The 13125-nt window shown below is 46.1% G+C and overlaps 1 protein-coding gene across 2 annotated transcripts; it reads right to left on the minus strand.

The window, feature by feature from the left end:
* Positions 1-42: 42 nt before the first annotated feature.
* Positions 43-2299, minus strand: LOC124695820 (E3 ubiquitin-protein ligase SINA-like 7). 2 transcript variants are annotated; one of them, XM_047228634.1, is made up of 3 exons: positions 2191-2299; positions 1538-1758; positions 43-1170 (listed from the first exon to the last, which is right to left on the minus strand). In XM_047228634.1, the coding sequence occupies exons 2-3, from the start codon at positions 1670-1672 to the stop codon at positions 283-285; spliced, it is 1023 nt and encodes a 340-aa protein (XP_047084590.1). In that variant the 5' UTR covers positions 1673-1758; positions 2191-2299; the 3' UTR covers positions 43-282. The 2 variants fall into 2 exon arrangements, with proteins under 2 accessions (XP_047084590.1, XP_047084589.1); XM_047228633.1 differs by lacking the exon at positions 2191-2299 and having other exon boundaries at positions 1538-1987.
* Between the last annotated feature and the right edge of the window lie 10826 nt (positions 2300-13125).

Genomic DNA, 13125 nt, shown 5'->3' on the forward strand with positions numbered 1-13125 from the left:
GTTCATACTCAGTACTCGGTAGCCATGTAATGCAGTGAAATGTGCTGACATAACATACTAGTATCTATTAGAAGATACAGCCTCACATGATGTGGCACAAGTTCGGGACAACAAAATATAGAAAGAAGCCACATTGTTCAAACAGCTCCGATACTCTTGACATATCCTGGACCCAGAATGTTGAAACCCATGCATAATAACGGCAAGTCCACATGCCAAACCTGTAGGCTGAAACACACACAAGCACGATCAGATGCTAAAGGTATATCATCACTTGACCCATTAATCAAATAGGGACTCCCGTTGAAGAGCACGCTCAAAGTTTAAAGGCATATAATCATCGTCATCAGAAGAATAGTTAGGAAACCAGAGCTTTTGAGCGGAAGTCGGGCCTTTTCGTTGAGCACATGATCTGCAGAGTATATCAGCATCGTCATCAGAACAACTAGGAAACAGGGTGATTGGAGCGGAAGTCAAGCCCTTTCCTTGAGCACAGGATCTGCTGACACTTGAAGCTTCATGAATGATGATTCTGAGCATTACAACATTTCGATCACTAGAAACCTTTCCCTCAGGCAGAATCAAGTCATAGTCCTTCGGTAGCCCATCAGAGAGTGTAGAGCTTTTTATCTGGCAACTTGAACTTTCACAGTAGCCTGTCACGGAGCAGTCGTAATTCATACTACATGTGAACTTGGGTTCGGTGACTTTAGGTTGGATGCAAACGACTGAGATAGCATGTCCAAAAGGTTCCAAGTACATGTTGAGCAGGAAAAAATAGTTGGTGCTCCTGCTGCTGGGTGACAGAACATGTATGCCCGGTTGCAAGCGGACAGACGCCTCCCCAGAATCTGGGAGGTCTGTACATGGAGACATGTGATAGATGGTGAGATGGTCCAGGAGCTCAGGTACTGGCCCCGCAAAGCTGCAGTCGGGCGCTGGGCAGAAGCATGGGGCATACGGGCACACTTGCTCATGTCGTTCTTTCTGACAGTAGGCGTGACCCTCTCTGCATCCATACTTGGCATTGGAGCAAGGAAATGCGACTGATTGGACAACATGTTCCATCCCAAAGCAGCGCTTGAAGGAAGTTTTGATAGAGCATGTGGGGCACTTCTTGTCCAGTATCTTGTCGCGGCAAGACGAGCATATGAAATGCCCCACAGAACACTGTGGAAACGAGAGGTTAATTGGGTCCCCATGATAACATAAATAAGAAAAAAAAATAGAATACTACGCAACAAGAAGATAGGTTAGAACAACAACAAAAACATGAAAGCCTTTTTCCCAAGCAAGTTGGGGTAGAGGCTAGATATGAAACCCAACAGAAATAAAAGGAAACAAGAAGAAGAGAGGTTAGCGCTACACATTTCAGCTAGCATATGTATTATGTTACTACCTACACACGAAACACTTTCTCGCCAAGCAGAACTACATCCAATCCCATCAAAGCTCTTATCTTATCTTGAGCTTTATAAGAAGTGAAATAAAAGCTTGGGTTCAAAGACTAGTGAATATGATTAGTGCATTTATTTACCTGATAAATCTCGGCCCCGAAGTGGTCGAAGCAGACAGGGCAGTCAAGGGTCTCCTTCAATATTCTGACATCCACCCAAGGGTCTCCCTCTCGTGGTGCTTCGACTGTTCTCTTGCTGGAGTTGCTGCGGTCCATCGGCAACAAAACTCAAGGGAACCAGAGCCAACTTGCTTGGTGTGTAGTGCTAATGCCGCAGAACTAAATTGCTTGCACCTGTTCTCCTGTTACACAAGATAGGCTGATAAAAGTCATGGAAGTGGCGGAGCCACATTTTTGAGGTAGGCATAATAAGTTACTTCCGCTGTCCTAAAATATAAGACCACTTACTTGGGTAATAGAAAGGCAATTGTTCTGGGCAAGATAGCAAAGAAAAGCAACAAAACAAGCACAATTTACACACAAGCTGATTAACCGAGAGGTGGGTGGATGGAGTACTGCGAGTATGCATCTGCTATCTCTTTTGTTTCGCGACGGATCTTTATGGAACTGATTTGCATTATTATGGGGGTAATAATAAAAATGACTATGCGAGGTCTGACAGATAAGCAATGAAAAGAAGGGAATTTATTCCTGTTCAAAATTGGGCATCGGCATTAACAATGTGGCTCCGACGACGGAGGGAAGGTCCATAATCGGGAGGGATGCAGCCGTACCTGAACTGCTACTGGTCGCCGTCCGGGTCTATCGTCTGCAAGACCTAGTCGCCATGGCGGACATCGAGGTCGCCGTCTCCTGATGGCGGCGCCGTCGAAGATGAGACCGCTGCCTGAAGGCTGATGCTCCCTTGCCGGTGAGTTCTCCAACGTGCCAGCGCGCTCGTTGAACCGTTGATTCGACGTCGACGGGAGCGGGGGAGGAGGAGGAGGAGGCAAGAGTGCGGCGGCGAGAGGGTGTGAGTGTGACCAGCTTGACTGCTGGAGAGGCCCTGTTCGACTTCGACAAGCATCCCAAATCAGGGCCCAATCCGTGTGCTGGGCCTGGGCCTGGGCCTTTTTATTCTCGGCACGTTGCCTCTTCCTCGCTGCGCTGCTGTAACCTTTTTTTCCCGGTTTTCTGTAAGGAATTACTTACTTTATGTCCAATTGTTTCTTAATCAAGTTTCTTCCTTGTTAATTTTTTATTTTCTATTTTAAAATTTATATTAATTTTATTTTATGCTTTGATTTTTCCGTGTTCTCTATTTTGTCTTTCCTTTATATTTCTTGTGTTCTTTTTAAAAAAATTGTTCATGCCAAAAAAAAGTTCAGATATTTAGAAAATATACATATCATGTATTTTTTTTAAAAAAAATCAAAACATTTGAAAAGTTCACGGGGTTTAGAGAAAAATTTCACGATGTTCGATGAAAATATTAGTATGTTTAAAAAATATTCACGGGTTCGATTTTCTGTTTTCTGTTTACTTTTACATTTTTTCTTTATTTTTTTATTTATTTCATGATTTCAAAAAATTGACCGTATTTCTGAACTTTGTGAACTTTTGTTTTCAAAATCTCTTAACACTCAACATCGTGTTCAAAAAATCATGGGTTTGAAAAAACTATTCAATGACAAATAAAAAGTTAAAAAGAAGATATGAACAAGCACGACCCCATGGGCTTGGACATAGGTAATTTAAAAAAAAGAATATTGGGTTCCATACCCCTCGTCAATGGCACCGCCAGTCTACTCCGCCTCTAGTGGACGTCAGGGACTTCGAAGTGTGGCGGACCAGCGCCCTTCCCCCAAAAGAGGGTTCTTGTTCTCTGTTTAGGCATTTTATGTTTCTTTTTTCTGAAAGATTTTGAGGCTAGGGAAGAGATTGGGAAGGATTGCACACCTCATACGGGTCGCTTCATCTCCATATATATATGCCAAAGATTTAAAACGTACAAGGAAGGTTAGGTAGGATATTACCTTGATTAGCAAGGCACCTAAACCGGTTATAGAATCAATCTAAACAAGGTACGTATCTAAACTATCCAAAGTCTATCATCCTCCCTCAATCTCAACCGGCTCAATGAGGCTGAGATTGCGCTTACAGTGCTGATACAAAGGTAAAAGCAAAGGCTTGTGAAGATGTCAGCCAACTGATCCTTCGAGGGGATGAAGCGAATCTGAAGTTGCTTCCGAGACACACATTCGCGAACAAAATGAAAATCCACTTCGATGTGCTTGGTCCTTGCATGAAAGACTGGATTCGACGAGAGATATGTTGCGCCAATGTTGTCACACCACAAAATCGGAGACTGATCTTGTGACACACGGAGTTCCCGTAACAGGGACTAAATCCAGATGATCTCAGCTGTCGCATTAGCAAGAGCTTTGTACTCAGACTCCGTACTCGAGCGAGAAACTGTGGCTTGCTTGCGAGCACTCCAGGCGATCAGATTACCCCCATAGAATATAGCATGTCCCCCGGTTGATCGCCGATCTTCCACACTGCCAGCCCAGTTAGCAATCAGAGAAGGCAGAAAGTAACGTGGAGGGAGAAGCCTGAAGCCGAATACCACCATCAATAGTTTGACGCACATAACGGAGGATCTGTTTCACCGCGGACCAATGAGAACTGCGAGGCTCATGCAGGAACTGGCACACCTTATTGACAACAAAAGAGAGATCAAGACGTGTAAGGGTGAGGTACTGAAGACCACCAACAAAACTGCGATATCTGGTAGCCTCATCCGGAGAGAGAACATCACCATCAGTACTGCAGAGACGCTCAGAAGCTGCCATGGGAGTATGAGTTGGACTACACTTGAGCATACCGGCACAAGCAAGAAGATCAAAAGCATACTTGCGCTGCCGAAGGAGGAGAGTCCCAGAAGTGCGAGAGTCAACCTCAATGCCCAGAAAGTAGTGTAGAAGACCAAGATCTTTAACAAAGAACTCAGACCGTACCTCACCAATCAACCTCGGGATAGCAGCCGCGGACGAACTGATGACTATGATATCATCTACATAGACCAGCAGGTAGACTGTAATATCCGGCCGATGCAGAATGAACAAGGAAGTATCAGTCGTCAACGGAGAGAAGCCAAGTGTCCCAAGAACAGAGCTAAGACATGCATGCCAAGCACGAGGCGCCTGTTTGAGGCCATAGAGAGACTTGACCAGTCGACAGTAATGCGAAGGACGAGCGGAATCCGTGAAACCAGGTGGCTGCTTCATATAGACCTCTTCATCAAGAACCCCATTAAGAAATGCATTCTCGATGTCGAGCTGTTGAAGATGCCAACCACGAGCAAGAGCCAATGACAGGAGCAGACGAATGGTGGCTGGCTTGACCACAGGGTTGAATGTCTCATCAAAGTCGAGACCATGCCGCTGCTTAAAACCCTTGGTGACGAGACGGGCTTTGTAGCGCTCCACTGTACCATCTAAATGCATCTTGACTTTGAATACCCAGCGAGAGTTAATCAGATTTACACCAGGAACAGGGGGACTAACTACAAAGTACCGTTGCGCAACAGGGCAGAATACTCTTCCTCCATGGCTGCTCTCCAATGAGGAACATGAAATGCTGCATGGTGATCACGTGGGACAGCAGTAGCAGCAGATGCCAAACAGACGGCGCTCCAGGAAATTGTTCCATCCGTCCGCTACTTCGGCTAAGAAGCCGCGTGACTGGGCCAGCGGGAGCAGCTGACTCGCCCGCAGGCGGCCCAGCAGTAGGAGACGTGGAGGAGCCGGTGAGGTGGGCCGACTCGGAGGAGCCTGGCGTGGGGTCGTGGCTCGGATAGCCTGGCTCGGGCCAGGCCGATGCGGAGCCGGGAGACGCAGAGCCCGAGGCGGAGCCGGGAGTCGCTGCATGGCCCATGCGCGCGACGTGAGGACTCCCGTGATCGTCGTGATCGCGGCCAGTGTCCTGTTCGAGAGTTAGAATCTCCAACCGAGCAGCACGCCCATGACCTGTACCATGATTAGCCAACAAAGGAGGAGCATATGCAATATCCATAAATTGGTTAGCGGAAAGTAAAGATGATTCTGTGGGTATGTGAGATGATGTGGTGGGCATGTTGGCAAATGGAAAGGATGACTCATCAAAGACAACATCACGCGAGATGTAGACCCTATTAGATGGAACATGGAGACACTTTTAACCCTTGTGTAACAAACTATAACCCAAGAAGACACATTTTTTGGATCAAAATTCAAGCTTATGATTGTTGTAGGGACGGAGATGGGGCCAATGGGCGCAACCAAAGACCTTAAAGAAGGTATAGTCTGGAGTTTCATGCAACATAAATTCTATAGGTGGCTGCATATTAGTGATGCGACTAGAGAGTCTATTGATGAGAAAACATGCAGTCGAGAAAGCATCACTCCAAAAGTGTAGAGGCAAGGATGCATGAGCAAGTAAAGTAAGCCCGGTTTCAACAATGTGTCTATGTTTGCGCTCAGCGACACCGTTTTGTTGGTGTGTGGGGGGGCAAGAGACTCGATGTGATATGCCAAGTCCCTGAAAGAAAGGGTGGAGTTTCTCATACTCGCCGCCCCAATTTGTTTGTACATGCACAATTTTCCGATCAAGAAGACGCTCAACATGCTTTTGAAACTGAATAAACACATTGTAGACATCAGATTTATGTTTGAGTAGATAAAGCCAAGTAAAGCGACTGTAGGCATCAATAAAACTCACATAAAATTTATGACCACTAATAGAGGTTCGGGCAGGGGCCCACACATCCGAGAAAATAAGCTCTAAAGGAGATGTGGTTACACGGTTTGATAAAGGAAATGGCAATTGGTGACTTTTGCCTTGCTGAAAAGCATCACAAATGGTTTTATTTGAACTTGACTCTAATGGTAACTCATGCTGATGGAGAACATGCTTGACGACGGGGATGCAGGGTGGCCTAGGCGAGCATGCCACTGATCATGGGAGACGCAAATGCTGCTGAGCGCTTGCTTGATGATAGGAGCATGAATTTGGTAGAGACCACCACGACACTGACCTCTAAGCAGAATTTCCCTCGTGGCCCGGTCCTTAACAAAAAGATCATATGGGTGAAGTTCAACGAAAACAGGATTATCATGTGTAAGTCTACTCATAGAAATAAGATTACGACTAACATGAGGAACATGAAGAATGCTATTGAGTTTAAGTGGTTGTGATGATGGAGTAGGAAGCAATGTGTGACCAATATTATGGATATTCATACCTTTGCCGTTGGCGGCATGAACTTGGTCTTGGCCACGGTAAGGTTCCTTGGTGGTCAGCTTCTCCAACTCGTGCATGAGATGGTGGGTGGCGCCTGAATCAGCGTACCATGTTGGATCCACCGGGTACGATGTGGTGGCACCTCTTCCACCTCCATTGCCGGTTTCCGCCATGGCCATGGCGAGCTGTTTCTCGATGTCACGGCCGTCATTGCCCATGCCGAGGAAATCGCGGTTGAACCTCTTGTATCAGCGTGCACTACAAGAAAAGTTCTGATAGACAACGTCCCAAAATCGTCCGCTAAGGGGTATTTTTCGTCGCCTATGGGCCTAACCCGACGATATGGGTTCTGTTGTCGAAACTGCGTCAGGCAAAGTCCTACGACGATTTTTTCGGTCCGTCGCGCTTGGTCGCCCTTCCGCCACGGAAAATCGGACCGTTGCAGAAATGTTTTCGGGGGCCCGTTGACTGCTGACGTCATGCAAACTGACACATGGCAGACGCCGTTAACTGGCAGTTAACGACGTTAACCGGCTGAAACCCCGTGGTAGATGGTAGGCCCACACGAGGCCTGCCACGTCTTAAGCGGGCCGGCCCATTAAGTTTGCGGGCCGGCCAGCCGACTTAGTTTGACCGGTCAGCTATATAGCTGGGATGGTCCATTAGTTACGTGGGCCGGGCCTAACCTCTAAGGTTGACTGGTCAAAACTAAAATGGGCCGGCCCACTAAGCATGTGGGCCGGGCCAAAAGCACTCGTTTGACCGGTCAACAGGGAAAAGGGTCGGCCCACAAGACATGCGGGACCCACTTTCCTGTTATCGGGCCGGCCCATTTACCAAGTGGGGTCCACCTTAAAGCAAGTGGGCCGGCCCAAAAAATTATTGGGCCGGCCCAATTAGCACGTGGGTCCCACTTTCCTGCTATCGGGCCGACCCATTTTATACGTGGGGTCCACAATAGATCAAATGGGCTTGCCCAACAACCCAGTGGGCTGGGCCAAAAACACAAGTGGGTCCCACATTCCTGTTAAAGGGCCGGCCCATTTAGTATGTGGGGTCCACCATATAGCAAGTGGGCCGGCCCAACAAGATAGTGGGCCGGGCCAAAAATGCAAGTGGGTCCCACTTTCCTGTTAAAGGGCCGGCCCATTTAGTATGTGGGGTCCACCATATAGCAAGTGGGTTGGCCCAACAAGAAAGTGGGCCGGGCCAAAAACACAGGTGGGTCTCACTTTCCTGTTAAAGGGCCGGCCCATTTAGTATGTGGGGTCCACCATATAGCAAGTGGGCTGGCCCAACAAGATAGTGGGCCGGGCCAAAACACAGGTGGGTCCCACTTGCCTGTTAAAGTACAAGCCCGCTTAGTATGTGGGGTCCACCATATAGCAAGTGGGCTGGCCCAACAAGATAGTGGGCCGGCCCAATAAGTAGGTGGGCCCACTATCGTGTTAACGGGCCGACCCAATAAGTAAGTGAGCCGGCCCAAAATGCAAGTGGGTCCCACACTACTGTTAATGGGCCGGCCCAATCTGTTATAGGGCCTTGGTTTTTGACTAGTCAACTTGCATTAAATTTCATGAGCCTAAAATCTGATATCAATGATACACACAATTACATACACAAATAAAATAACTAGGAAAATTACAAGGTAACTAATGTGCCCAAATAAAAAAATTACATAGAATCATTGAGGACTTCTATTAGCATCATCAATAACACGTTGACATTTGGCAATCGTCTTGATTGAATCTTGTGTACTCTTGGTCAACATATCAGCTACAGACCTTAAAGCAACAATACCATGTCTTTTATGAAGTACAGCCTTGAGATGTTTACTGTTTGATGAAAGGAATGGTCTAGGTTGACGGCTATGAGAGGATGTATCAGAAGAAAGATCAGAACTTTTTGTGGGCCTCTCTTCTAATGAAGATTGCTTCATCGAACCGCATTCGATAATAATGCAAAAAGAGTTAAACGATGAACTATGCAAACATGTATTAAACATTGTCGATATGAGATAGTCACAAGTACTAAGCGCGTGACTTACATTATATCGTTGCATAGGCTCACCCCGAACCTTTTTTGCGCTCTATCTTCTACTAAGGACTTCTTCATTACAACTCGCATTCTAGTAATATTGCAAACATAGTTACAACGGTGAACTATTCAAACATTTATTATGCAATGTAGATATAAGCTAATAACAAGTTGCATAAATAAGACAATGTATGGAACTTGTACTAAGCGCACTTGCATCATAATGTTGCACAGTGGTCGCTTTGGCGACTATCTTCTAATGATGACTCGCTTCACTAAAAATGCATTCTCGGTAATATTGCAAAAATAGTTACAACAATTAACTATTCAAACATGTATTACGCAATGTAGAGATCGGATAACAAAGATGTAGCGTAACATACCGGCTCGCCTGCAGTCCTTCTCTTGCGTGCACTAGTCGTGGTCGACATGCCCGTCATTTTAGGTTCAGCCATCAAGTGAAATGCTAATCCTCCTCGCTCCATTGTCCTTAATCCGTGTTTAGATATCACATTTAAGACCAAGTCACTCGGTTTCAAATAACAAAAAACTTGAGCCGCCAAATGAATAAGCCAATATTTACCGTGATATCGATTAAAACCAACTAGATGTTGCTTTGCATGAGATACGAATTTCGGACATTCAAATTTAGAGTAGGGTAATGCCAAGGTTTTCCACATAAAGTAAACCGGCATTAAGAATGACCAAATGTCGTGTTCAAATCACTTTCGCAGCTTGCTCCGAGACAAGCATATCAAATAGGCGTAAACATAGTAAAGCATGGATGGCATTGCTATGGCAGTGGTTCCAAGTGTTAATCTCTTGCATAAGGAACAATGCATATAGGTTATAGATAATAACGGAAGTAAACCGCCAAAGTTACCAACCAAGAACTCGGATTCCAACCTTCCCTAGCGTCCCCGCTGTTAATGTTGGATATTCTAATAAGTGGTTCGCATGATCAATCCCTAGGAAAAATAACATTGACAAGTTAGTCTACGATAATACAAAGACCAGACATGCATGCAGCAATAACTATACAAGCTGTGCGACAGGAGCATTCATGGAAAAAAATAGCTATAAGCTAAAGACGAGGTATAAGAGCAAGCAGATTGGAAATGCACATAGCATGATTATAAAAGTAGTGTGAGAATAGCAGACACGAGAAAACAGCTAGCGGCTAGCGGTGAGCTAATGACGTGGTATAAGAACAACCAGATTGAAAATGCCCATAGCATGACTATAAAAGGAATAGCATGCAGTACAAAAACAGTTGGCAGCAAATGAATGGGTATAAGGCTATAAATATGTGGATGCACACAGGTGTCGATAGAATGAACAGGATGGTAGCGACCGGATAATGCTTTGGTACCGTACAATATTTAAAACGAACTTCATGCGAAGTAACACATCAAGAAATTTAATGGCATATGAGATCCGCAAATAACTACACAAAACATGGCTAAAGAAACACCGCGATCTAACGGGCCAGCGTACTAACCAAGCTGCGGCGGGGTGGACGGGGGCGGCAACTTGCATTCCAGCGGCGGCGAACGCGGAGACGATGAGTCGACCCCGTTTCGCAGAAGCGGGCGTTAGTGAGCGGATCCGGTTGGCCGGCAAGGGATTCGGTGAAGTTGATACAGGCCGCCGCGCCGAGGTAGTCGGTGGAATAGATCGGCTTCGTGGAGGGGGGCCGCGGTGAAGTAGACACGGTTCCATTGGAGAGGATCCGGTGCGTCGACAGAAATGCGTTGATTGCTACGCCGTGGATGAGGTCGGCGGTGAAGCGGATCCGTCTGCGTGGCGAGGTCGGCGGTGGAAGCAGATCCGTCGGTAGCGAGGTCGGCGGTGAAGCGGATCCGTCGGTGGCGAGGGCGGCGGGGAGCGGATCGGTGGGTGGACAGCCAACACGATCAAGGCTACGTTGCGGAGGAGTATGCCGGCGGCGGCTGCATCTAGTACCGTAGAGAGTCGCAGCTTTGGCGTGTGAGAGTATTTTTGAGCTAATGGGGCGAATGGTTGGTGGGTGGGTGTGGGCCTCGTGGGGAGGGTTCGGGATCTAGGCAAGATATTTAATTGTTACCGAATGAGCCCTCCATGGTCGGCGGGTTGTAGCTTCCGGCACTGTGGTTAAAAGGGTAAAACTGGTCACGGGATTTTCGAATGGATGTGGCGGGATGATTTGGCGCGCGGCCGAAATTTTCGGCTTCAAGCTACGAGCGTAACGACAAAAATAATGTTCTTCCCCGGGGAGCTCTCATTTCTTCCTCTTCTCTTTCTCTCTCGAGTCTCTCCCACTCCCCGGCTCCTCTCCCCTTCTCTCCGGCGAGCCTCGCCGGCCGGAGACGAGACCGACTTCTCTCCGTATATCGTACACCCTCCGAACTAAATTAATTGATTCAACTTTCCTTAGACGTGTATGTATCTCGAGTAAAAACATGTGTGGATACATCCATATTTAGATAAGCAAAGTTGAGTCGGTTAATTTGGATCCGAGGGAGTTCATGTTGTTGTAAGCTTAGATCCAAGTGTTTCCCATGAGCAGTAATGGCGCAATGGAGTCGGGGATCTCGTCATCGGCTTCGCATCCGACCTATGGTGAATCCGGCGGATCGGATCTGGCGGATCTTGCCTGACAAACCCCGATCCGGTGCCATCAAGGTGATGGCGCTAACGGTGAGGCTTGCTTTGGTCAGTGCTTCAGATCTGGCCAATGGGGAAGTCAAGCTTCTAACGTTCACAAGCTCGGGGCATACGACGGCGTCATCCGTCTTGCCCGTGAACATCTTGGCCTTTCGATGGCCCTTCTCGCAGCCAATATGCCGTTGCCGAGGCCCTTCTTCTCCTTCGTCCCGGCGACTACCGGCGACACCGTCCCAAGTGGTGCGTCCCCGGCGACGGAGTTGCCGGAAAGGATGCGGAGCGGAGATCTCGATGTGCGGTCCAGAAGGACTCGATTGATTTTCTTCTATATGTTTTGGGGTCCTTTTTGTAAAGTTGCAGGTCCTATTAGTTATTGTCTAGTTCTGTTGGACCTCTATGTACTTTTTTGGACTAGTTTCCGTTTGCACCGATAAACTTGAATTTTGACAAGTTCACGGGAAAAAAAATTTCCTTTGCACATATGGCCTATCATGTATGAACATTCTTGAGTTTTAAACTATATGTAATGGACAACACTTGCGCAAGGGGCTCGTCTAGTGCGCACTAGTTTCCATTAGCACCGATAAATTTGAATCTTGACAAGTTTTGGAAGAAAAAATTGATTCACATATAGCCTATCATATATGAACATTATTGGGATTCAAACTATACATAGATGGCCAACACGTGTGCAAGGGGGTCCTCTAATGTGCACTAGTTTCCATTAGTACTGATAAATTTGAATCTTTACAAGTTCTCGAAAAAAATTTGCTTCACACATATGCCCTATCATGTATGAACATTATTGGGATTTATATTATATATAGATGGCCAACATTTGTGCAAGGGGGTCCTCTAATTCTTGGGGATTTCAATCTATCTCTCTCTCTCTCTCTCTCTCTCTCTCTCTCTCTCTCTCTCGATCTATCATTGGTGGCCAGAACAACACACATATGCATGCACTTTATGCGCAAAGGCGCGGGTGCCTCTAATAATTCATGTGTGTGCGTATATTTGAACATATTCTTGGGGATTTCAATCTCTATCTCTAGATCTATATATCGTTGGTGGCCAAGAAACACACTTATATATATACGCATGCACTTTATGCGCAAAGGCGCGGGTACCTCTAATAATGTGTGTGCGCACTCGATCGATGATCCCTAAACCTTAAACCATAAAACCCTAAAACCCTAATCCTAATCCTAAACACCCTAAACACTAAACCCTAAACCATAAACACTAAACCCTAAACACTAAACCCTAAAACCTAAAACATAAACACTAAACCCTAAACCCTAAACACTAAACCCTAAACCCTAGACCCTATACCCTAATTAACACTAACCCTAACCCTAACCCTAATTAAACCCTACATATATAGGCCAACGACACTTAATTGCGCATCAAGCAGTGCGACCAACTAATTAGCGCTCGATAAATTAATTAACTTGAATTTTGACAAGTTCTCAATCTCGAATGAAAACACATTTGATTAAGTTGTCTCATAATATATATATAATTAGTGTGCATGCGCGCATGGCATACCTTGCATATCATTCGTGCGTTTATTTCAATATATATTTGAACATATTCTTGGGGATATATATATATATATATATATATTTAAATCTCTCTCCCTCGATCTATATATCGTTGATGGCCAAGAAACACACTTATATATATACGCATGCACTTTATGCGCAAAGGCGCGGGTGCCTCTATATAATAATGTGTGTGTGCACTCGATCGATGATCCCTAA

Source organism: Lolium rigidum, chromosome 3 (assembly GCF_022539505.1).
Source record: "Lolium rigidum isolate FL_2022 chromosome 3, APGP_CSIRO_Lrig_0.1, whole genome shotgun sequence".
NCBI lineage: Eukaryota > Viridiplantae > Streptophyta > Magnoliopsida > Poales > Poaceae > Lolium > Lolium rigidum.

Bases quoted from the DNA above. Each gene is read 5' to 3' on its own strand.
- LOC124695820 (XM_047228634.1), bottom strand. From the start codon at position 1,672: ATGGACCGCAGCAACTCCAGCAAGAGAACAGTCGAAGCACCACGAGAG. The intron at 1,171-1,537 runs GTAAATAAATGC...TCGTTTCCACAG, and splicing joins TCGGGGCCGAGATTTATCAG to TGTTCTGTGGGGCATTTCAT.